Source organism: Anthonomus grandis, chromosome 18 (genome assembly GCF_022605725.1).
Source record: "Anthonomus grandis grandis chromosome 18, icAntGran1.3, whole genome shotgun sequence".
Classification (NCBI taxonomy): Eukaryota; Metazoa; Arthropoda; class Insecta; order Coleoptera; family Curculionidae; genus Anthonomus; species Anthonomus grandis.
Genome location: NC_065563.1, coordinates 10,621,957 through 10,646,850, shown reverse-complemented (window position 1 = coordinate 10,646,850; position 24,894 = coordinate 10,621,957). Strand labels below are relative to the sequence as shown.

Genomic DNA, 24,894 nt, shown 5'->3' with positions numbered 1-24,894 from the left:
TTTTATTTTTAAAATCGAAATGGTTATATTCATATAATACGGGAGCAAACTACAAAATTTAGTTACATTTTAAATAGGATTTTTTTTTGTTAAGGCTTATATTGGTCCTTGCTTTTTAGAATAATTATAATAATTATTATTTTTATAAAAATTGTTGACAGTTTTGATACACGATAGAGGTGTAGGTTAGTATACTTTTAATTTGTTTTGGAATGGAATTTTTGTGTTTTTTTGTGGAAAGTTGTTTTATTATAATGGTAAATAATATTTGCCTTCAGTAAGGCACTAGCTGAGAAAAAGTCTGCTATTTGTGTGATGTTAATATGTTAACAATATACATATACATATGTACATAGGTAGGTATTATTAAATTACATTTTAGCTGGAAGGTTTACGCAGGTATGTTTTCTCGTATGTTTTAAACACAACACACTTTAGGAGCAGACTTGCAAAATGCATTTTGTCCAAATTTTCCATATTTGAGATAGAGATGGCGTTGCATTCCTATGATGAAATACCAACTTTTTATGAACATTTAGACAGTCAAACGTGTCAGAAAAACAATCAATGTCAAAAAACAGTCCCCGTGTTATTCAAAGCGCATTTTGTCCGTAAACGTGGACAAAACGCATTTCGATGGAGATTTTGTTCATTTTAGCGACCCACGTGTTAGAGCTTGGTGTTGTTTACAAGGTTTTTATAAAACTAGAATAAAAGTATTGTTTTCGAAAAAAAAGGGTTAGAAGGGGAGCATATTGTTGGTGATAGTGTTGATAGGGGCAGTAGGAAAAGAAAAAGACATATAATAAGCCGTGAGAGAAAAAAGCAAATAAGGTAATTTATAAGGTTAGGTTTTATAAATTAAGTTAATATTTTTTATTTAATCTCTAAGGTATTCAAATTTGGATATCAATCTCGACAATTTTGACGTAGTTTGTGATCATAAAAATGCTAATTTTAAATAGAATTATCAAAACAAGCTCTGCTAGAGATTCGCCAAACGTTTTTTGAGCACCCTGACAAAATTAAGCAGGATAACTTACTTGCTAGCTACATGTATATTAAGGAGCCACAAAGAAAACGAAATCGAAAAGAAAATGGAAAGCCGCATAATTTTTCCGTTAATTATTTCGTAAGTTTGGTCATCTAATATGTATTTTAAAATATAACTAAGTTCAAATTCCTTTTAGGTGTTTCTTAAAGGTACTAAGAAACAAATTTGCCAGAAACTCTTTCGGGCTCTGTTCAGCGTTTCCCAAAGGCGAATAAACACAATTTCTAAAAAAATTAAAATTGGTTCAACCCTTACTGAAAAAAGAGGAGGAGATAGAAAGTCTCACAAGTTTGCAAATAAATTTAATAAGGTAAAAAAATTTATAAGCAATCTTAAAGGCAAAGAAAGCCACTACGGCCGTGCCAAATCAAGAAGAATTTACTTATCTGCCGAATACAGTATTGCCAAACTTTGAAAAATCTATAATCAAAATGTGTCGGCTGATAAAAAAGTAAATTATAAATACTTTAGTAGAGTTTTCAATAATCACTTTAATATAGGCTTTGGTAGCCCGGCTACGGATGTATGTAATTTTTGTGTTCGAACTGCAACACAAATCTGTAATGCCAGAAATATTATTGACAAAAGTGAACTGCAGACCAAACTAAAAGTTCATAAGGTTAGAGCATCTCAGTTCCACAAAATAATGAAGGAAGAACTACCTAGCTCAGTGTCTTTTTGTTTTGATTTGCAGCAAGTGCAGGTTCTTCCAAAAGTTCCCATACAAGATGCTTTTTATGCACAGCAACTTTCAATTTACTTTTTTTGCATTACAGCCACTAATTGTAAAAATCCAGTTTTTTATTCATGGATGGAACACCAAGCTGGTAGAGGGGCCACAGAAATTTCATCAGCAGTACTTGATTTTTTAAAAAGAACTAATTTTGCCCCTAACGTAGACACTCTTCGGCTCTTTTCTGATGGATGTGGGGGGCAAAATAAAAACAGCTTTATCATCCACATGCTTATGTTATGGCTGCACAGCTTTGCTCCAGAAACAATTAAGAAGATAGAGGTTATCTTCCCAGTCCGAGGACACTCTTACCTTCCAGCAGACAGAATTTTTGGGAGGGTGGAAGAGATCCTAAAGCGACACGCGGTCATAAAAACACCTGAAAAATATTGTGAACTTTACAAACAAGTAGCAGAAATTATTAAACTTGGAACGAATTGGTCATTGATTAATATCAAAAAAGCTTCAGTCTCTTTAAAGAAAGTAATAGGAATTAGCTTAAGTAAGAGAATAATCATTAAAAGAGGTACGGTCTCAAAAGTGGTGGTAAAATCTGAATCTTTATATCGGACGGATGATCCAGCAAAAAAATTCCAAACTTTGCTAAAAGCCAAAAAGCGCTTGGATCAAATCGTTCTTTCTGAAGTACGGCTTGGACATGAAATAAAACAGAAAAAAATTGATAGTTTAAAAAAATTACTTGTTACGTTATCTGGTGACAAATGGTACGACACAGACCCTGAGTTAAGATGGATGGCTGAAATATTTGAAAATCTTGCTGTAAGCCATAATGAAGATCAAGAGTACGAAGATGGTGAAGAAGCTTGCGAATGCGCTGAAACTGATGAAAATAACTTCATTTAAAATTAAAAAAAAAACAAGAGATATTGTTTTTTTGTTTTGTTGACATGTCTAATAATTTTGTTTTGTTTCATGTTTATGTTTGATCAGAATACTTTTTCATTTAAGACAGTTTATTCATTTTGTAAAATTATAATGACATTCAAATTGCATTTTGACCACTATAGATAATCAAAATGCATTTTGTCCACCAATTTTTTGTATTTTTTCAAGTCGTTTTTTCACTTTCTTGTACAAAAACTCGTAATCGAGGTCCATACACTCAATGCCATTATATGATGACATAATTTTTTTTTCTTTCATTTAGTTTTTGTATAGTAGTTTTTTGCGTTTTCTGAAAATTGGTAAAAATGGACAAAATGCAATTTGCAAGTCTGCTCCTCATTTAAGAGTAGGTATCATCGGCTTTTATATATTTATATATAAAAAGATATATGTATGTATTATTATATACATATGTAGGTGCCACACATACGTCCATATTTTATTAGGGTATTATACGTTGTATAGTCGCCGTCCATTATGATAGTCTGGAACAAAATATAAGATTTTTAAGGGTTTTACTACTACTATATTATGCACTTGCATGGGTAAACCAGCCTATAAAAAGACAGATAATTGAAAATTAAAGTCATTATTCTTTATCACATAAAAATACTGTATACCTAAATCAACCTTAATATTTTTATCTATGTACAATGGTATGTACCTGCACGTATGTACACATACATAGATACATATGGTTTAGGCATATACATATATGTTTATTAAATTAAATAATTTTTATTCTGTATTTATTTGCATGGCACGACAAATTAATTAGGGAATATTCTGAACTTTTCAAAGCTTTTAAACAACCATAATAATGATGAATAATACATAATAATGTAACTTTTGTATACCTACTTTAATGAAAATAAAAACGGCAAATTACAAAATATCGCAAATATACACACTAACGCTCGTACTAACACACTAATTATGACCCGATACACCACGTGGGCGACGACAGTTGTACCCGTTAGAATGGGGGTAAATGGGAAAGCTTGAACGAAAAACCGGTTCGGTAAAAACGGCTAGCCTTCACTTCTGTGAGATCGTTTATTCTGTGGATTTGGCGTGAACATTTAAATCATCACGATGACTGCTATTTTTGCGTTGTTAATATAAAAGGAATCAACAGGACGAACCGCTCCAAATGGATTTACCCCACATCAACATCAGCTGTGAGGCCTGTAAGGAGCTCAAAAGATACATCTTTACCATTACCATCTACATCTACAGAAAGTTCTGATGAATTGAATAAACTGAGTAGCATGAGCGATGACGAGTTTGTTCCAGAAAATCTCTTTGAACCAAAACCATTCGATCAAAGTGCACTTGATGATTTAATTAGAGACCTTGGACTATCCAAAACTTCGTCTGAATTATTGGCCTCCAGATTAAAAGAGAGAAATCTTTTAACTAAAGAAACTAAAGTTTCTTATTACCGCACTCGAGAAAAAGACTTACTTCCCTTTTTCGCTGAGGAGGATAATTTTGTATTTTGTACTAATATTTCTGGTTTAATGACTGCCATGGGCTTGCAGAAATATGAACCAATCGATTGGCGTTTATTTATTGACTCGTCAAAACGGAGTTTGAAGTGTGTACTATTGCACAACGGAAATAAACTAGGCTCCATACCAATAGCACATTCAACTAAAGTTAAGGAAGAATACCCCACAATAGCACTGGTCATGAACAAAATCAAATATAACAATCATAAATGGGTGATTTGCGTTGATCTTAAGATGGTGAACTTCCTTTTAGGACAACAAGAAGGCTACACTAAATATCCTTGTTTTATGTGTTTATGGGATAGTAGAGCAAAATCAGAACATTGGTCAAAAATAGAATGGCCCTCTAGGGAAGCACTACTTCCAGGTAGTCTTAATGTTATAAATGAACCTCTAGTGCCACGAGATCGTATCATATTGCCACCCCTGCACAGTAAACTAGGTTTAATGAAGCAATATGTTAAGGCATTAAATGAAGATGGTGAATGTTTCAAATATATTTCAAGGAAATTTCCAAGTCTAAGTTCAGAAAAACTCAAGGCAGGTATATTTGATGGTCCACAAATTCGCAAGTTGGTAAACGATCCTAATTTCACCAGCTCAATGTCAGAAATTGAGAAGAATGCATGGGATTCCTTTGTTTGGGTTATCCAAAATTTCGGGTGATGATTACATTGCGCACGTCGAAGAGATGTTGTCACACTTCCAGCGACTTGGATGTAACATGAGCATCAAAGTGCACTTCCTACACAGCCATTTACACCATTTTCCTGAAAATCTCGGTGACATGAGTGAAGAACAGGGTGAACGATTCTACCAAGATCTTCGAACCATGGAGGAACGATTTCAGGGTCGCTGGGATGCACATATGTTGGCCGATTTTTGCTGGAGTATTCAGAGTAGCAGTTCATTCAAAACTAGTAGAAAATCATATAAAAGAAAATTCTTGTAATTAAAAATGTTTGTACGTTGAGTGTATTTTTAATTCCCAAAAAATACTCCCTCCTTTTAACTCAAACACTAGAGCTGACACATATAAACTGATGACATTATTTAATATCAGCATTAAAAATAAGCCTAGAATCATAAAAATATTCCATGCAACATACATGCTGTTGGGCGGTGTAATAGAAGAACTGGAGGAGTAATGGTTTTAATAAACAGTGACATTAAATATTCCTTAACAACTAAGAAAATAAAAATAAAAAGGTAAAATATCCAGTATTTTTTTAATTGATAGGGTGCGCCACTGAAAATGCCTCGAGACCAAGTTCGAAATGGTTTTTTAAAACAGTATTTATGGCCTTCTGCCCCCTTTCCTTTTTTTCCTTTTCCTTTTTTCTTGAGGATGTATAACTTAAAAGTACCTCTCGTAGAGGTATTTTTGAGAAACGTTTTTAATAAAATAAATAAATAAATATGCCTTTTATTTTTAAAATTACATAAACATAGCTGAGAAAAAAAAAACATTATTAAAAAGCTGAAAAAAAACATTATTAAAAAAAAAGTAGCATAAACCACTGGCGCAGTCTAGCTTTAAAGAGCTACTCTACTGAACCAGAAGCTATACTTTACCATCAGTAAATAAATTAGGTAGTTAAAAAAAAATTATCTTAGGCAAATTAATTAGTAAATTACAATAAATTATTAATTAAATATTACAATTAGAAGAAACTAGAAGAAACTTGCATAACAAACATTAAATTTGCCAGAAAAATTGCACAAATAACAAAAGCCACTAAAAAAAATCTCCATTGGTTTGCAAATTAAATAGATGTTCCTTGAATTTTATTTTAAAAGATTGAATTGATAAATTAATTAGGTTTGTTGGTACTTTATTAAAAATATTTGCTGCATTATAAGAATATGACCTCTGAAACATGGCACTATGATGAAGTGGAACCGTAATTCTTTTAGAAAACCTTATATTTAAACCATGAACAGTGTCCCGAAAAATTAGTCTTTCTTTAAGGGAGACAGGGGAAGATGTGTCATTAATTATTTTCAATAAAAACACTGCAAAATGTAATATCCTGCGCATATCCATTTTAAGCCATCTAATATCTCTATATAAATAAGATACATGGTCAAATTTTCGGAGACCATAAACAAATCGAACGCAAGCATTTTGGACCCTTTGAATTCTTACCCGACTTTCCAAATCTAGACAAAACCCATAAACCACGTCAGCATAATTAAAATGAGACAGTACAAGGGATTCACATAATTGTTTTCTTAACTTTACATTTAACATATGGCGGTTATTATACAATGTTTTCAGGGACATAAAAGTTCTTTGAAAATTTTTTTTAAGGTGTTCCTTAAATCTTAATTGTTTATCCAAAATAACACCCAAGTTTTTACCGTTGTTTACAAATTCCAATCTTGTATTATCGAAATTAATATTTATATTAGATTTTAAAAACTCTCTTTGATTTTTGTTACGAAATATCATAAGCTGGGACTTATTAGGATTTAATTTTAAATTGTGATTTTTTGAGTTTAAGCCTAGTGCTTGCAGGTCTTCATTTATGAGTGATTCGGCCTCTTTATAGTCGCTGTAATCAAAACAATAATATATTATACTGAGTAATATATATGAGTAATATATAATAACCGAGATTCATTCCTAATTGCTAACTTCACTTACATTATAAGTACAATTGTTTTGTAATTTTGGATATTGGCAAATAAACGTTCAAAAAAAATGTACAGCGTATCTCAAAAACAAAGTTTTCATTGTCAAGTAAGTTTTTTTTTTAAAATGGAAAGCCCAGTATATTTTGCCAAATTTTTACACTTTATTTAATTCTATGCGTCAAATATTGATAGTTTTTTGAGATAATTGCTTACTATGAGGATGTTATTTAATTCTTTATCCAATCAACTATTAAAATAGTTAAAAACGATTGTAAAATTCGAATAATTAAAAAAATTATAGTAAATTCCTTCCTATAGCTTCTTCTGAAATTGCTCTACAAGCACGTGTTTTTTAAATCTCGTAGCGTAAATCGTAGCGTTTTTATTTTATTTTTTGGTTAATAATTTAATATTGTATGAATAGTAGTTAGCTGTTCTTCGCTTTGAATTTTAAGTAATTTACTGGAATCTTGTTGTTTTTTTCTCTCTCTTGACTAAAGTGATTTTTCTATCTTTCTGTCCTCTCGGCATTTTCGATATTGGGCTGTTGTTGCCATTGTTGTTCCTCTAATTTGAATACTTTGCCTTTTGGGATTAGATTGATTTCCGTACTCGCTGCACCTTAAAGCTAAGCAAGGCAACGTTGTATTATCATTTTTTTGTAAAACGGGGTCTGCATTGGATTATCCATTGAAGAGGTACCCAAAAATTGCGTTCCTGATCTAATTTGTGGATCTATACAATAGCATTGTACGTCAGCATAGGTCTTATGATAGCTTTGGAGATTCACCCTCGGAAGAAGTTTACATTGTTCGTAATTCTGCAATCTTTTTGTAATGTGAGAATTCCAATTTGGTGAAAAAATATTATTTTATTTAAAATATTACAAACTATATTATCAGCCTCTCCTTCTTTGGTTTGTGTAATAAAAAACAGATTAATTGCATTAAGGTTGCATTGAGGTATAACACAAATAATATTTCCAGATCAATGGATTTTAAAAAGAAAACTTTTTGTAATATAATTTCACAATAATTAAACACTTTTCAGCTATATACAGGGTGTTTCAGAACTATGGGATCAAACTTCTGGGGGTTGTTCAGTGCAACAGAAGAATCCATTTGAGTATAGGAACCCATGTCCGGAAATGCGTCACTACGCCACTACGGCCCTAAGACGCGTCAAAATTTATAAAAAACATTAATTATCTAAATAGGATCTGCTGCATTTATTTTTACCTTTTGTATATGATACCATCACAACAATTGTTCAAAATGTCTTCCTCCAACCTCCGATATTAATAATACACCGCACATGATTTCAACGGACTACACTAAAAATTTGATCCTCATTTTGAATGATGCTGTTATTCGTCCAATTAAGACTAGCTCTGATTCTACTGGAGTTTCGTAGACTAAAGACTTTACATGTCTCCTCAAGAAAAAATCGAGCGACGTTAAATCGGGTGACCTAGGAGGCCAAGAAACTGGTCCACCTCTGGCAATCCAACTGTGCCTAAACCGCTGAGCCAAATACTCGCGTACTGATATATTGAAATGATTGACTAACACTCGTACGTCACTTCTGGTGCCCACCTGGTAACGTGACCTTACAGTGTCAAACGTCGCATCACGTGACCCGTGGCTTTTGAAACGAAGACCCGTGGTATTTTACGAGGGTCATTCGAAGTGTATTTTCTTACGTTTATATACGATGACTGCGTTACAAACGACCCTAAAATGAATACAAATGACTACGCTCGAGGCAAGAAAATCCAATAAACTAATAAACAACTCACTGTTACCATAAATTAACCCCAAAGACGCACAAAAGGGTTTCAATTAACATAATTATTATATACCCTTATGATATACAAGCAGCACCCTTTTAAAGGGCCTTTCTTGGAATTTGTGCCTTATTGTAAGTGCTGATATATAAAGGAAACAAATGAATGTGAAATCCATCATCATCATCATCACACACCCTCCCGCACCCCCATCCCGGATTTACATCTTCATAAGGACATTTTTAATCAAAAAAATACAAAAGAACGTCCTGAGTCATCGTCATTATAAACCCCCCCTTTTTCAAAGACAAGAGGGGGAGGCATGTGTGCGCTTCATCAAAACTAAAATGAAAATCACCCTTTTTCACCCCCACCAGCCCCTCGAGCACTAACCACCCCCGGAGTCTAATTAGTTTTCAATTGGCGATCATTGAAACACTATATACGGGGAGGTTTTGTCATGGGAAACTGTCATAGGCATTTGTTTTTTTTTCAGGGTGAAAATTTCGGGGATTTTAGGCCCAAAAACCACCACCCTCTTAAGTAATTTAGGTCCTTTAGTATCGTCATCCCTTGTCCCCATTATGTACTCGAATTGATTAAATGTCAAAAAAATGATTGATACGCTCTCTGTATATGGGCCTGTAGGGCTAGAGGATGACATTGGCAAATTGTCGAATGTTCGAGAGACATCTGGCTCGGCGATGATGATGTTATGAGATAATTAAGGGATGTACAGCGCGAAATACATTCTAAATTATTCCCTTTAATGGATATGCAATGGGGGTCTTAAACTGGCCCCATATGCTCAAAGAAGCGATTAAAAAACAATTTCCTGGACTTTTTTGACCGCTTAGGGGTCTGGAAGTTCCCTGGGTCCCCCCTTTATGCCACTAACAACGCTTAGAAATTGGATTTAAGGGTGTTGCAAAGTTTAATGAACAAATTTATGCTATATCTCTAAAAGTAAGTTAAGTGTAACATTGAGGATCAGTTCATTGGATTCAAAAAGGCAAAAATAAGCAAAAACCATTGGAAATATGTAGATGGGGTACATAGTTTTCACGCAATCGACTGTCAAAGTTAGAGATTTTTTATTGAGACGTACATGCATAAAAATAATTTTTTCACAAAGAAACAGGTTCTCTTGTATATTTTGATTTTATTCTTAAACGAATTCAAGGAAAGTTTAAAAACCCCAATGCTTTCTGGCAGTAAATTCACTTCGCTTCATATTTAAGCTAATTAGGAATTAAATGCATAGTTTGATCTGAAATGTGACTCATTGAAAAGAGAGTAAACGCGAAGCACCCTTTGAGGTACAGAGATGTTCCTTCATTTAAGTGTCTGCGTCATTTAAGTTAATAAACAAATACTTTTTGATTTTTTAAGTTACTGACTCACTTCTTTTTTTAATATAAAAATAACATTGTTCAATTTTGCAAAAACAGGGGGCCTCACTATAATCCTGCCTCACCGTATAAGGTCCAAAAATTAGAGCTCACTTTATACGGTTTAAACTTTTTTTTTGAGTATATATACAACACCTAAAAACAGGTAAATTCTCATACACGTCAATGGCAAAGGCCTGTCAAAACAAATAAAAAATTCTCAGTAAAAACCCACCTCACTCGATCATGTCCAAACAAACCCCCACGTACTTCGTGACCCAAACAAACCCCGAGATCTTCGAGGTGACTCCACGCCCCGGCGGCCATCTGAAGATCGACATCCCCCCCAAGGTGAACAAACTCGCCGAAAATGCAGCGAAGGCCGCTCAAGTGGATAAAAACTCATCAACGAAAAGACGGTCGGCCAACAAGATACGGCCCGTGAAACAGACAAAGACACCGTCGGAAACGGACGCGCCCACTAGGAAGAGCCTCCTCACCGTCACCACCACTTCCAACACCGCCAAAGAACTGGATATCGATTCTTGTCCCAGAGAGTTCAAAGTGAAGCAGATCATCGCCGCCACCCCGTGGTCCGTCGAATTCGATGAATATCTGGAACCGCCCGAGGACCTAAAGAGGATCCCGGATCCGTTCCAGGATTCCGTGGACATGCTCGCGATGTCCATCAGCGTCATTATGCTCCTGGCAAGGGGATACCAAGGGATCACCGAGACGCATTACAAATGGATCTGGAGTTATTTGGAGTGTATCAAGGATGAGTTCGGGAAGACTCCCCCGAATGTCCAAGGGGTGTTGAATCATATTAGTGAGGCCACCGGGGGGAAAATCGTGTCTTTTCTGGATGAGGACGATGACGACTTGAATGTTACGTCACCCGTGAAGCTTGACGAGGGGCCAGCGGACGACGCGCCTGCAGAGGAATAATTGTATGAATATTTTCGAATAAATAATAATAATAATAATAATAATAATAATAAGCATTTTTTATTTGCCAAAAAAAAATCAATTTGCAAATCTCAAACAGTAGTCAGACAAATTGTGCAAATAAAAGGCCGACGATTTCAGAATTCTGATCCTAACATTGTGGTCTGCATTTCAACTTAAATAACGCTTATTGACTAATTAAATAAATAGTTTTTCGTTAGAACGTTGAAAGGCTGGAATTAGTAAACAACAACTTTGTTTGAGTTCAACATGTGCACGGGGGCAAGGGCGGTGTTTTGTTTACAAACCTATCCTCTGTAGTCACACGCATTTTCAAAAAAGGAAATTTTCAGCTATAATAATAATAATAATAATAATAATAATAATACGTTTATTTCCAAAATTACCAAATTTAAATACAAAATACTTATTCTACTTTACGTACAAGTACAAGAAAGAAATAAACGATTAGTACCGAAGCTGCTCTATTTAGAAGCTTGTTGATACTTTTTCTTTAGGGATTTATATAGTCCAATTCGGGTTTAAAGGTCAATATCGGATTTTTCTTGTCAAGTCCGAGAAAATATTCCATCAATGGTATTTCAATACATCACTCATAATTTATTTGTATCTGTCCATATTCAATTATTCTTATTGCCGGTTTTAAAACAACATTAAAAATAAGGACAACCACATCTTGCACAACAAATACAATAAGAAAAGACAACATTATTTAAATTCAAATACTCACAGTAGCACAATAGGAATCAATAAAAGCACATGGGAATTATCAAACGTTTAATAAAAGTTATCGCTCTATTATTACAAAAATAATAAGAACAAGCTATTATTCACCAAATGATGAAATATAGGCGCATCAGTCTGTTCAATCCATTGCCTTACATAAACTTTGAAAAGTTGCTGTAGACATTTTTTCCCTAAAGTTTCGGTGATAAATATTTGAAATGACGCTGACCAATACTTTTTTGTTCCTGACGGTTCAGACGGTTGGAAATTCAGTAGTAAGCAATGTTCGACACAGAGAGGTTAATTTCTTTAGTGGAAGCGAGACCATGTTTGTGGAAGATATCGGATGCAAAATATCATAACAGAGATGAGAAAATAAAATGTTGGCAGGAGATTTGCGTCGAAATATTTCTTAACTGGAATTCTTTGGGTGCAGCAGAAAAAACAGAGAAAGGTAAGTGAAAACATTTAAGTATTGAAGTGTCATGTTTTATTGGTAAAAATGTTATACAATAACTAAATATTAAATCATGTTGCTGCCACTGAACAGCTCCTTCAGGTGTGATAAAATAATTCGGAAAGAAATCTCTAACAGCGTTAGCAGTTTGCCTATTTCCACCAGTACCCGTTACAGCAATATCATCTAAATTGCACGATAAAGAGTCTTCAAACTGATAACCATCGCGTCTTCTGACAAAATTATGAAGTACACATGCTGCTTTTATAATTTGTACAGCAAAATCTGGGTGAACCAAAATAACATTGTGAAATACTCTCCATTTATTGGCCAGAATGCCAAAAGTATATTTAACGAATCTTCTAGCTCTGGTAAGTCTATAGTTGAAAATTCGTGTTCTGTCATCTAAATTTCGTCTACAGTATGCTCGCAATAAATTTGTATGCAAACCAAAAGCTTCATCAGCAACAAAAACGAATGGTTGTGCGGGACCGTTGGAATTAGGTAATGACCGAGATTCTGGAATATCAAGTTCATTGCCATAGAGCCTTTTCCCCAATGTAGATCTTTTAAAAACATACTATCTCCTTCTTTGCCATTTGCATAGCAGCAAAGTGTAATCCAGTTGCCAAATACCTAAAAATTATGTGATTTAGGTATATACATAATAACATATTTAAAATATTGTTGTTGCAGGTAAGGAGTTACAAAAGAAGTGGAAAAACTTAAAAGACCGATTTATCAAGGACATCAAGGTGCAAAAAGTCGTTGCCAGTGGTTCAGCAGCATCAAAGAAAAGAAAATATATTTTCGCTGATATTATGCAGTTTCTCCTACCAGAACTAAAGGATCGAAGGTAATATTTATTAACCATGGCTTGAATGTGTGTTTTTAAGATTGAGTTGGTCGTATTTTTATATTACAGCACTGACACTAACATGATATCAATGATTCGGAAAATATTAGTTGTTGGGAAAAGTTTAGTTAGCCCAACAAAAATGCACGGTACGTGCTGAATGAACAAAATAAGTTTGCATGTGTAAAGCCATTTTTAGTCAGTTATGTGGCAACACTGCAATGAATCGTGTCAATCAGGTCAGTGAGTCTATGTGTCACCTGTCACCAAGTGAGTTACATTTGTTAAGCCTGAAGGCAAGGACGCGTCCTTATAAGCGTCCCTATAAAACGTTGTAATTCCCTTTAAAGAAGTTGTAAATAAAATGTAAATAGTGTAAATATTAAAAATACAGTCCATTGTTTCAAGAACCGGCCACAACATTAGTAAAGAGGATGTGGTGAGTGGTGAGGTTGTAAATGTCACGCCTGTCATTCAGCAGAAAACTACTACCTATACCCCAAAATCACGTCCTAAACAAATTTTTGAACAGCAACTCATAGGATTGTTGGAGCGTAATCAAGCACCAAGTACCCCACAAGAAGAAGATGAAGATTTGGCTTTTTTTAAATCCCTTTTACCAGCTGTTAGAAAATTTACTGACTATCAGAAAACTGAATTCCGTTTAGAAGTTCTTAACTCCATGCGAAAAATTCAATCAATAAGTTTACCTGTACCCCAAAATATTCAGTCATATCCTTCTTCCTACTCCCAACCATTGCAACACTCCCAAATATCACCAAATCCTTCAATTGCTTCTTGGGTTTCCCAATCGTTGAATCTACCACGCTACACAAATTAAGTACCAATTCAGCCACCACAGCCCTCACCTGGTACATCCGTGTCAGCTTTATCTCCTACTGAATCACAGATGTCTCAATATAGTGACCTTTTAGATATACAGGGTGTTCCGTTGATCATGTTACAAACTTCTAGGGCAGATAGAAAACGTCAAAAGAAAAACAAAAGTTCATATAAACATGGGTCCGGAAAAGCTTCCTCAGGGAGCTAGAGCTCTTTGAAAATAACCTTTAAAAACTATTTTTTTTTAATAGCTCCGGAACTACTTTAGCTACCGCAACCAATTTTGGGAGGTAAATTATTGTTAGTACGTTTATTCTTTTGAACCTACTAAATAAAAAAAAATTACCAGGGGCTTCAGAATCAGGGGGGTATTTGGTAAATTTAGGCCCATTTCTTTAAGACTTTAATTTCTGCCCGTTTGGGCATTATTTTGGACATTATATTAGGCGATATGAATATTAATCTCTTAGAACAAGAATCTTTAAACACAAAAAATTATAAAAATTTGTTAGCGTTAAATAATTTTTGCATTGTCAATAAAATTAGTTTTGTGAATGCTACCCGAATATCACACACTAAAACTATAATAGATCATGTGATTTGCTCTACCAATAAAAAAAATGAATGTGATATTAAAGTTGAGGAAAATTCTCTATCCGATCATAGGTTAATTAGTTTAGAAGTAACAGAATCTATAACAAGGTTTAAACCAAAAATATATATTCAACATCCTATTCTAAATATACAGAAATATAAACAAAATATACAAAATAAAATTGCAAGTGTAAATATTGACTGTTTTTAAGACTTGATTAAGTTTATTTCAAATTGTAAACAAGAATCGACTACTATTAAAAATATTAAATGTCATAAAAGTAATGAATGGATTACACCAGACCTATTAATCCTATTAAAAGAAAAAGAAAGACTCTATAAAAAACACAAAAAATATCCAAATGATGACTTATTTAAAATTGAATTTATAAGACAGAAAAATTTTGTAAATAATAAAATAAAAGTATTAAAAAATCTTTATTTTAAGAATAAATGGGCTCAGGCTGGAAAAAATCCAAAAAAACAATGGAATCTAATAAATAAATTTATAAATAAGTCAGGCGAAAATATAAATATTAATCAAATCGAAATAAATGGAGTACTGATAAGTGATAGTAAAGGTATCGCAAATAGCTTAAATAAATATTTTACAGAGATAGGTACGACTATAGTCAGGGATGTACAGAACCAAGCGGGGCACTTAAATAATATTCAAGAATTTTATGAAGTTGAGTGTGGTCATAATGCATTTTTAGAACCTACAGATCATAACGAATTAAATGGCATAATACTAAACCTGAACAAAAATGCAGCACCAGGCCATGATAATATCGGAGTGCTTGATTTAATCAATATAAAAGATCATGTGATGTATATATTGGTAAAACTTGTAAATAGGGCTCTTGTGTGAATTTCCATCAGAACTAAAAATATCCAAAGTCTGTCCAATATATAAATCAGGATCTAAAACTCAACAAACTAACTATAGACCAATTTCCATAATTAGTGTATTTTCCAAAATTCTAGAAACAGTTATGAAAAAGCGAATAACATCATTTGTTGAAAAATATATCTCATATGATTGTTATCAGTATGGCTTTCTTAAAAATAGTAGTACTCTGAGTGCCACCGTTGATCTGCTCAACTATATCTCAACCAATCTGGACAATGGTAAAATTGTATTAGCAATTTTTGTAGATTTGAGAAAAGCCTTTGATGTAGTAAATCATACTATTTTATTAGATAAATTAGAAAAAATGGGGTTTAGGGGGGTTGTACTTGCCTTGATTAGGTCGTACCTATTAAACAGAAAGCAATATGTGCATCTAAACGAACAGAAAAGTGAAATTCTGACATGTAACTGTGGCGTACCCCAAGGATCTGTTCTGGGGCCATTGCTATATGCACTATTTGTCCTTAGTTTGAGGTTAGCAGGTTTGGTTGCCCAGTATTTTACATTTGCAGATGACACTGCTCATTTGTATTCAGACAATGACTTAGATGTTTTAGTTAATCAGGCAAATAACGATCTATTTAAATATAGTCAATGGCTGCTCCAAAATAACTTAAAAATTAATTTAGATAAAACGAAGTACATATTGTTTAAACAAAAAAATAAAAAAATAAATCAAATAAATATATCTCTAAATAATGTTACACTAGAACAAGTAAGTAGTATAAAGTACTTGGGTCTCATACTGGACGAAAAACTTGGCTGGATTCCTCATATTGAACATGTTTATGACAAACTTATACCTTTTATGGGAGCACTCTACCGCTGTAAGGAATTTCTCAGTATTTCAGCTAAGTATCAAATATATAATGCGTATATTTTGTCTGTACTAAGATATCTTATTCCGGTGTGGGGCACATGTCCAAATACTAACTTTCAAAAAATTAAAATCTTGCAAAATAAAATACTTAAAATCCTTTTCGATCTTGACTACTTTATGCACACGAATGATTTATATAAAAAGCTAAAAATATTGCCCATTGGAAAAATTTGCGAGTTGGAGCAGGCCAAATTAATTTTTAAGATTTTACATAGACTACAAAAGTCCAATCACACGATTGTATACTCAAATGACATACATTCATATGAATTAAGAAATAATAATGTTAGACTAAATAATGCGAGAACCAATATAGCTCTGAGAAATCCTATTGATGAAGCTTCACAGGTATTTAATTCTTTGCCTTCTGAAATTAAGCAGGAGACCTCTTACTACAGATTTATTAAGAAGCTCAAGATCATTGTTAGTCAATATGAGGATTGATTTTTGAATGTTTAGGTGTTATCAAAATTAATGTAATGGTTGTAAACAAAGCTACACGTGTTGCGGTTTAGTTATTAATGAAACTCTGGTACCAATGCTATAAATGCATTGTTTAAGATTTTATCATTTATATTAGCTTTTAAAATCTGTATTAATTTTTATATAAATTCGTGTATTAATTTTTATATAAAATTGTAATATCTTGTATGTAACTGATGGCTAATAAATGACGTTTTCAAAAAAAAAAAAAAAAAGATTATGATGTTCCTATGCTTTTTACATAAAAAAGGTGCTCTTAGTAAAAGTCGGTAAGTATCAATGTTTTTGTGGCAATTGACTAAAACCAAACTAAGATACAGCACCTGAATTAATTATTTTAATAATAATAATAATGCTAATTCATTGCCACTGTCAGTATTTTTTAAATTTGTCACTGTCAGTATTTTTTACATGATATTAATTCCCTTTTTATTACGGTTAAGTAATGGAAGATTACACTTTCGCTGAATACGCCGATATGCTTTTAATTTATGGGGAAGTTCGATGTAATGGTAGAGCTGCTTCTCGACTATATGAAGAGCGGTTTCCCGAAAGGCGAATCCCAGCTCACACACTTTTTGAAAGGGTCAATCAACGGCTCAGGGAGACTGGCTCCGTTAAAATAAAACGCCAAGATAATGGCGCGCAAAGGAACATCCGAATCCCGGATTTTGTGGAAGAAGTGCTTCAGCGATTTGAAGATAACCCATCAGTAAGTACTCGAGCAGTAGCTGATGCGATGCATGTAAATCATGTTAGGGTATGGAACGTTATTAATGAACAGCTTCTTCGGCCCTACCACCTGCAAAAGGTGCAATCATTAGGACCCAATGATTTTATGCCCCGCGTGAATTTTTGCCAGTGGTTTCTTGACCGGTATACAGAAGAACCTCAATTTCCAAAATATGTCCTTTTTACTGACGAGGCTTTATTTACAAAAGAAGGCATTTTTAATTCTAAGAAGAATCATGTGTGGAGTGAGGAAAACCCTTATGGTATTCATTTTAGGAGCTATCAACATAAGTTTTCGGTCAATATGTGAGCCGGTATTGTTGGAGAACGCTTAATTGGTCCAATTATGTTGCCTCCTCGTTTAACGAGGGAAATATTTATTTAAATTTTTTAAGAAATGTACTGCCAGAACTATTAGATGATCTGCCCCTAAATATACGACAGAACTTATGGCTACAACATGATGGAGCGCCGGCTCATTGTCCGCGAGTTTATAAATGAAAATTTTGGAAGGCGCTGGATTGGCCGCGGAGGCCCTGTCACCTGGCCAGCGCGCTCACCAGATTTGACACCCTTAGATTTTTTTCTTTGGGGGCATATGAAAAGTCTCGTATATGAAACTCCAGTCGAGTCAGAAGAAGACCTGGTGGCCAGAATGTTCGCAGCTGCTGAAGTAATCCAAACCACGCCTGATATTTTTAACCACGTCAACCTTAATATGGTACGCTTAATACTTAATACAGCTTAATATTTTCAAAGCAAAAAAAAAATTTAATTCTTATTCTCAAAACCGCTCCTAAAAAATCTGAAATGACAACACCGTCATTATAAAATATTGAATTTCTATAAATTTTTTACTCTAATGAAGTGCGTTAAAAAAACGCATAAAGAGTTCATAAATGGCGATTTTGTTTATAATTTAAAGCATAATCTATTGATAATAAATATTTATCATGTAAATATTTTTTGACGACGTCACTGGTAGAGATTACTTGTGTCGGTGGAATCAACAATCCCATCGAGCGGCGTTGCGATGTTATTGCCTTTTACGCTAATATACGTTACCTAAATTCATTTAACTTTGACAATTTTTTATGATATTATAAAGTGTGTTTTTTTGCCATTTTTACATAAGCATTTGGCATCATTACATCAGAGATGTTGCAAGCAAACAAACTGCCCATAGTTCTAGCCCTTCAATAATAATAATAATAAGTCTTTAGTTTTCAACAGGCAACTTGCCCAATAACAGGAAACAGTTGCAAAACAATGAAAAATATAGTTAAAAAAAACACACACAAACAAACCTAAAAGAATGAAAAGAAAAGAAAAAAGTAAAATAAAGTCACAATCTCAAAAGTTATCCAAAAAATTAGAATAAATAACTATTAATATGATATAAAAACCCAATTATAAAAGTTTAACAAGATAATCACATATTCAACAAAATTAAATTAAATTAACTGCAATATACCTACTAACTATAACTTAAACACATGGGTCTTAATCCCAAGAGTAATGATCCACCAAGATATCGACAATCGCATGAACCGGAGAGAAATTTATATCGCACATGTGACAGGTCCGATTAAATATAGCGCATATTGTATATAGTGGCGATTTCAACAGGATGTTAGTATGAGGCCTTGGCAGAAAGAATGTTAGGGGATGTCTAGCATTAAGCCTAGGCACCATGAAACGTACACCAGGTAACCCATGCAGGAATTTTACAGAAAAGATCATTCTTCTGAGATGTAATGGATGTAGATTGAAGCGTTCCAATAGTTGCCGATGATCAAACACCGCCCTCCTGCCAAAAAGGCCAAAAATCTACGCTGAACAGATTCAAGGAGACCAACATGATTCTGATAGAGCGGGTTCCATATAATGCAGCCAAACTCCAATTTTGATCTCACAAAGCAACAGAAAAGCAGTCTTAATGTAGATTCCAAAGTAAAACTCTGAGAACTTCTAATTATGAACCCAAGCCTTCTCAGGGCTGACTTGACTATGTTGTTGAAGTGTGGAACGAATGTAAATTCAGAGTCAAAGGTGATACCAAGATCAGTAATTTGCTCTAATCTACTCAAAATAGTATCATTAATAAAGTAATTAAAATTTAAGGGTGTTTTTGATCTAGAGTAACTGACCACACTACATTTAGCCGCATTCAAGCCTAACCTGTTAACAGCGCACCATACCTCCAATGTATTTAGACAGTTCTGAAGAAAAAAACAATCCTCCAAACCATATACATTTAAATATAGCTTCAAATCATCGGCAAAAGCCAGCCTATGACAAGTGAGTGAGCGGACCCAGGTTCGAGCCCTGTGGCACACCCGAAGTTACGTTAAAAAGTTTCGATTTAAAGCCCTCATATTCCACATATTGAGATCTACCAATCAAGTAGGAATGAAATAAATTAAATAATCTCCCTGAAAAACCATACTGAGTTAATTTATGCAGCAAAATATAGTGATCTATCCGATCAAAGGCTTTTTGGAAGTCGGTATAAATAACATCGACTTGAGTATTAACATCAAGTGATTCACAGATGTGGCTAGACAGACAGGATAAGTTAGTAACACAAGATCGCCCGCTAAAAAATCCATGCTGGTCTACAGAGATGAGTGCTTTTGCATGACTAAAAATCGACCGATTCAGGATAATTTCGAAAATTTTTGAGAAGTTACAGAGTAATGAGATTGGCCTGTAGTTCACGATTTGATTAGAGTCCCCAGCTTTTAAAATAGGCATTATTTTAGCAGTCTTCCAAATTTCAGGAATTTGTTCTGTTGACAGTATTAAGTTGGAAATGTAGGTCAGCGGATCAGCCAGGACACGAATGCAATCTTTAACCAAGAAGCTAGGTACACCGTCTACACCAGAAGTTAACTTATTTTTGAGTTTTTTACTAGCCAAAATAATCTGGGAAGCATCAACGTTGAAAATGTCAAAGTGGGGCACATTATCAGACGTCGACGAATGGTTAATGAAATTTGATTCTAAAAATGCCTCACCAAAGAACAGTGCAAAAGCATCAACTATGTCTTGTGGGTCTTTAATTACCACGTCATCGGGTAGCCTCATCATACCAGGAATCCTGGTGCCAGCCTTCTTAGAACCAATAAAATACCAAAAGCTAGATGGGTCCAAAGAAATATTCCTTTCGGTGTTTGATACATACAACTTATATTCATTGCGTAGTTTGATAAGGCGTCTAAGAGAATGGAATTTATTTTGAAAGAATGGAGAATTGTACATTTTATAGTTCTTGAAAGCCTTTTCTTTCCTATAAATGTTCTTAATCAACTCTCGAGAATAATAATTTGGAAATCTTCTTTTACGTTGCTGCTTAAGAGGAACGTGTGCGGCAAATATGCCATTCAATATATCATATAGGGCTCCACATGCATCATTAACGTTAGAGGATAAATACACAGTAGACCAGTCAGCTTCAAGGATCGAGTCATAAAGGAGATGGAAGTTGGCCTTTCTAAAATTAAAAGAATGAGATAAGTTTTTATTAAGCTGAAAATTATGGACACGTTGGCCTGAGGCCCAGGGTGATGCAAATCCTCCAAGACAAAAGGCACGTCACTACGCGAAACAGTACAGGTGAAGTTAGATAAAACAAGATCCAATAGTCTGTTATTATAGTTTCGGATGTGATTACACTGAACAAGAATAAAAGTATTAGCAAAATTATTTACAGCAATAGACTTTTGACTAACATGATTACCTGTAGGTGAGTTAATAGAGAAATCAGACACGTTAAAATCGCCCACTATTATTACATTATGGTTTAGCTTTGATATTAAAAGTGTAAACTGATCCAGAAATTGCTCGAAAATTACAGATGTGATAGATGGTGGGATGTACAAAACAATCATGTAAAATATCTGTAACCTAATAGTAAATTTACAGCCAACATCAAAGAAACTAATTTTTTCAGACACAATGTTTTTAGAAACTCCACAGAGAACTCCGCCACCACGTGTGGCAATAACGGATTCAAATTTTCGGTCCGACCCGTAAACATCATAAATCTTTGGAAATATTTCACCACTAGATATCTCTGGCCTCAATATCCAATATCAATACTCAATGTTCTAAGTATACCTCTCTAAATCTCTAAATCCTCTTGGAGTTTGTTTAGATTCAAAATTTTCAAGGGGCTATAGGATACAATTCGCAGTTGTACGGCAGACTCCGTGACTGACCAAACTTACCAAAATGATCAAAAAATTTGCTTGATTTTAAAATAAGATCTATAACCGAACAAGTGTCAACGGTAATACGAGTAGGCTCCATGATAGACCATTTTAAATCAAAAGTTGATCAGATAGTGAAATAAGCTGAGTTGGATGATTTTTATTTAGTTTAGATGTATCAATATAAAATCACCTAAACCTGTTATAGTATCTTCTAATACTTAAAAAAAAATTTAAATATTTGAACCTGAAGGCCTATAATATGGTTCTTTAATAATAGTAATCTTTAAACATAGACTTTTCAGATCAATTAATTTTATATGATAAATCATTCGGGACAAATGTGACATTGCCACCACCACCGCTATCACTATTATGACTAAGCCAATTCTCAATTACTGCAATAAGGCTATAGCCAGTTTTATAATAAGGACCTAAAATATTATAATTTTTTAATAAAAATAATATGCCAGTCTGTGAAATAAGTCACTAATATTAAACGATAAATATTTATGTAATTAAATCGATATATTTGTATAAGTTTTTAATTTAATCCTTATACGAACAATTTTACTTTAGAACGTTACAGGACTAATAGTATTTCCCTTAGAACGCAAAATTCCTACCCTTTAAAATTTTAGTTTCAAAGGTGATTCTGCAGATTTTTGTGGTATAATAGGGTGAACGCAACAAGGGGTGTGATCGCCCCATAAAATTAAAAGATAAAACGAGAGAAAAAAAAATCCCATTAGGCAAGTACCGCTAAGGATGTCCTTTTAATATGATGTATTTCCGGTTTTATGCAGGAAACAAACGGGTGTGACAAGGACGGATCGGGCCGATACGTCAACATCAATCAATCCGCGTTTGAAGCCGGCCCGAGGCGTATAAATGCTGATTTGGCAGTTCGGCAAACATATCGGGCCCATTTACAAAGTAGGATTAAACGGTTGGGCGGTGTTTCCCTTTAGTTTTTTGGCCAAAAATCATATTAAAAGTGCTTATAAATTGTTTCCTGTGGATTTTTTCGAAGACACTTGTAAAAATGTGTTTACTAAAATATTTAAAAGTTTGACATGTTTTATAATTTTTGAGAAAATTGCGCTTTATGAATGGAAAGTTTTCGCGTTTTTTTCCCACTGTATTGGATATAAAATTTAAATTGCTTATCCTAAGTAAAGCCCTGATAACTCAAAACATTTTTTCTCATGCAATTTTTGTCGAAAACTGTGAAATTTGTGATAAATGAAAGAGCCGGCGTATGCGTATAAAGTAACACCTAGACTCACCCTATCGCACCAAAATACACCCAAACCTTGTTATCTAAGAAACCTAATTGACCGGATCGAAAACTGAAATTTCCATTTCAACCCCCCGTTGGGATGGGATAAGAGGGCACCCCCCACCCTCGGGAGTCCAAAAAGGGGGTGCCGCTATTAATTATTATTACGCGAAATTCATCGCAGATAAAATTTCGAAATTACGAGCGCGACCGCCGTTCTTCCGTTTGTGATTCGGGGTTGTACAAAGAAGTTACACGTGTGACGGCCACGTGACGCTCGTAAGGGTTTTGGCCGATGGTGTTGGCAGTTGTGGGGGTACGTGTGTCTTTGCTTAAGATAACTTTTTGATTTATATATGTGAGGATTTATAGTAGAGGGATAAAAAACAGTATAGCACCTACTACCATAGAAAAATCGTTAGTTTAGGTCAGAAATGTAAGACCCTGTTTATTTTCTAAAGAATTGAAATATTTTTCTTAGTCATTAAGATGAAATTTATCGGTCTGACCGAAAAGAGGTCCAGGATATTTACAAAACTAAAGCTAGCTCAGCGGTACCGTAAGTAACTAAATACGGTTTATACTTAGCGTTTCCCCTCGGGAATTATTTTTATGGGTTTCGATAAAAGAGTGAGATAAATATTTGGTTTATAAAATTCATTTGAGTTTTGGTCACTAAAGAGTGAAGTTATTTAATAAAAACAATAAAGGGTGTTGCGACGTGAAATAAGCTGTGTTGGTTTGGTGTAGTGTTTTACTACAAGAAAGGGTGAGTGTTCTCACAGAGTATGCTTATTTCTATCTTATTGATTACACCGATATTTTACCTTTTTAATTAAAAATGTGATTAATGAAATATTTTAATGACCGATTGTTGTTTGTCTTGCTTGTGTTGTTGTGACGATTGTTTATTGTTTCTTGTTAAGATACTGAGCTGGTCTGGGACCATTGCACAGCTCGTTGTATTTAACAAGGCTTTGTATTTGGAGAGGACCCTCGCGTTTTGGTGTCCATTGCACCCCTCAGTACAAAGTGTGTTATCGTCAAGTGGTCTAGATCGGAGATTGCTGTCTTAATCTCATATTTTATGATAATGTTTTTGGTAGCATTTTGGCTACGGTTTGTGAGTAATGTAGTGCTCACGTTTTGGCATATTGAACGATTGTATATCATTCAATATCAGTACGTTGTCGTTACTGGGACATTTAACAATCGGATAAAAATAATAAGTTGGTGAATAATGAATTTTGGGATATTTAAGTTAAGTGGTTAAATGTTGGTGAACATGAATTAAATGGTTATCGTAAAAGTAAAATCACTGAGCAAGTTTAAAACATATTAATTCATATTTTTCATATTAATGAGTTTTACTTATCTTTTTTTTTATTAATTAATTTTACGGGAATAAGTGTGCTCAGGTTACTTTTATTATTTCAGGTCTACACGTCACCATCTCTACTTTGGAGTCGCCCAAGCGCCCAGTTGTTTTACAAGGTGTTTATTCTATTTTTATGATTTATTTTAATTATTTTGGACTATTTTGAATTTATTTAACGTATTAAAAATTATAAAATTATTTAAATGACGCTCACAGGTTTTAATTATTATAGAAACGAAAAAAATGCCAATAACTTATATCCTATGTTATTATATTTTTATTTCTATGTTACTATATTATTATATTTAGTTCCTATTCTTTTTTTTGTATTCAAAAAAGACATCTGCTGCCAAAAATAAAAAAAATTAAATTTGTCATAGATTTTGGGAAAATTGGTTTTTGCTTTGAGGGGGGTTTTTAAGATGGAAGACAATACCAAATACAATATACAATACAATAAAAAAGATCTCTGCTAGAAAAACTAAAAATCTTAAATTTCATATAGATTTTGAGAAAACTGCTTTTTTTAATGTTAATGTTTTT

At 33.8% G+C, this 24,894-nt stretch overlaps 2 protein-coding genes and 1 long non-coding RNA gene across 3 annotated transcripts; all 3 read left to right on the top strand.

The window, feature by feature from the left end:
- Positions 1–610: 610 nt before the first annotated feature.
- LOC126746832 (uncharacterized) lies at positions 611–2,799 on the top strand. Its single transcript, XM_050455226.1, has 3 exons — positions 611–834; positions 893–1,132; positions 1,191–2,799. Exon 3 carries the CDS (start codon positions 1,701–1,703, stop codon positions 2,649–2,651), a length of 951 nt encoding a protein of 316 aa, XP_050311183.1. The 5' UTR covers positions 611–834; positions 893–1,132; positions 1,191–1,700; the 3' UTR covers positions 2,652–2,799.
- A 7,383-nt stretch (positions 2,800–10,182) lies between these two features.
- Positions 10,183–11,025, top strand: LOC126746831 (uncharacterized). The gene has a single exon (XM_050455225.1). It carries the CDS (start codon positions 10,271–10,273, stop codon positions 10,970–10,972), a length of 702 nt encoding a protein of 233 aa, XP_050311182.1. The 5' UTR covers positions 10,183–10,270; the 3' UTR covers positions 10,973–11,025.
- Positions 11,026–23,562: 12,537 nt separating this feature from the next.
- Positions 23,563–24,558, top strand: LOC126746892 (uncharacterized). The gene is made up of 2 exons (XR_007664021.1): positions 23,563–23,742; positions 24,411–24,558. It is a non-coding gene; the product is annotated as an uncharacterized LOC126746892 (long non-coding RNA).
- Positions 24,559–24,894: the final 336 nt, after the last annotated feature.

What these genes read in the sequence shown, in the direction of transcription:
- LOC126746832 (XM_050455226.1), top strand. Translation starts at nt 1,701, where the DNA reads ATGAAGGAAGAACTACCTAGCTCAGTGTCTTTTTGTTTTGATTTGCAG.
- LOC126746831 (XM_050455225.1), top strand. Translation starts at nt 10,271, where the DNA reads ATGTCCAAACAAACCCCCACGTACTTCGTGACCCAAACAAACCCCGAG.